Raw genomic sequence first — 1448 nt, 5'->3', positions numbered from 1 at the left:
GGTTAACTCTCCCGGAGCCGCCTCTCCACAGTAGGTTTCTGATTGGGTCCTCTCTTGGCTTGCTGGTCACCGTCGATGAGAAATCTGAAATGCACCTTGTCAATCCATTCACTGGTCAACAGATTGCTCTCCCTTCAGTGACCACGATGCAGCACGTGAAGCCCATTTGTGATGACTCGGGTGCTGTCCACAAGTATGCATACTCGAGGCACACGGCAAACCAAGTTATCTGCCCTCCAAAGATAATTGCTCCAGCTGCCCTGAGGGAAGTCTTCCATCAGAAGGCTCTTTTGTTTTATGATACACCCACAGGGAGCTACATAGTGGTGCTCATCCACATGCCGTTTGGTCAGCTATCCTTTGCAAGGGTAGGGGACGATAAGTGGACCTGGCTGCCACCTCACACTAATTATTTTGACTGCACCTACAAGGATGGGCTATTGTATGCAGTCACTCTAATGGGAGAAATTCACACCTTTGATCTTAGTGAGCCTGATGTTACAATGAACATTATTATAGGTGTGGATGATGACGATTTTGAGATTCAGGGAGCATACATTCTTGAAGCTCCATGGGGTGGTTTGCTGCTTATTTGGAGATTGAAAGTGTATAGTGGTAATCCTGATGATATTTCATCACTTACACTGCACACCAAAGGAATTAAAATACATGAGGTTGATGTTGCTGCCAAGAAGCTTGTGGAAATTGATTGCCTGCACGGCCATGTGCTGTTTCTTGGTCATAACCAGTCACTCTGTCTCAGCACTAAAGAATGCCCTGCTCTCAAGGAAAATCGTGTCTACTTTACTGACGATAATGAGTACATAACTGAACATAAGGATAATCGTCGCGATATAGGACTACTTCGCTTGGGTAATAATAGCTGGGAAAGCCTTGTGTTTCCTCAGCTTTGGTCCAACTGGCCTGCTCCTGTGTGGATTACACCCAATCTTACAATGATGAAACTGTCGTTAAATAAGTAGGCCGGCTTCAAGAAGGCTTAATAAGATGCTCGCCTAGGTGCATGTAGGCAAGCTGGAGGGCCGATTGCATTGCTTAGGACTATGTGCAGGAGTAGGAGGAGGCTGGTTTCGACAACACAATTACAAATTCTGGCATCAAATGGCTGATGATTCAGGAGGCTGTATCGTGCTGTTAAGTTATCATTTATCAAGTGTTTAAGCTTCATGGACGTGTTTGTTCTATCATGTGTGGGACTCTGGAAATTTATCATGTCTTGTGACTGATGTGTGTGTGTGGTTGTGTCTTTTTATGACTTCTGGGAGAAGTCAGAGAAATAAGAACTTTGTTATGCTTGTTTTGTTGTCATGATCACTAGAACATTTGCAAGCTGCTGTTTTGAACCTGCGATGTTGTTGTTTGGAGCTGATGAGCAGCTGCTCCTATGAGATAGATGTGTTCCAATTCTTCTCCTTTGTCAGTGTTGT

General features: G+C 44.6%; 1 protein-coding gene across 1 annotated transcript; it reads left to right on the top strand.

Moving 5' to 3' along the window:
* Window positions 1-6: 6 nt before the first annotated feature.
* On the top strand, window positions 7-1316 carry LOC119349411. Its single transcript, XM_037617441.1, has one exon. It carries the CDS (start codon window positions 90-92, stop codon window positions 981-983), a length of 894 nt encoding a protein of 297 aa, XP_037473338.1. The 5' UTR covers window positions 7-89; the 3' UTR covers window positions 984-1316.
* The last annotated feature ends 132 nt before the right edge of the window (window positions 1317-1448 follow it).

The sequence above is a fragment of the Triticum dicoccoides genome, chromosome 1B (assembly GCF_002162155.2).
Source record: "Triticum dicoccoides isolate Atlit2015 ecotype Zavitan chromosome 1B, WEW_v2.0, whole genome shotgun sequence".
Taxonomy (NCBI): domain Eukaryota; kingdom Viridiplantae; phylum Streptophyta; class Magnoliopsida; order Poales; family Poaceae; genus Triticum; species Triticum dicoccoides.
The sequence above is the reverse complement of the archived record's forward strand: the minus strand, read 5'-3'. Positions and strand labels throughout refer to the sequence as shown.

Coding starts and splice junctions, on each gene's coding strand:
- LOC119349411 (XM_037617441.1), top strand. CDS start 90: ATGCACCTTGTCAATCCATTCACTGGTCAACAGATTGCTCTCCCTTCA.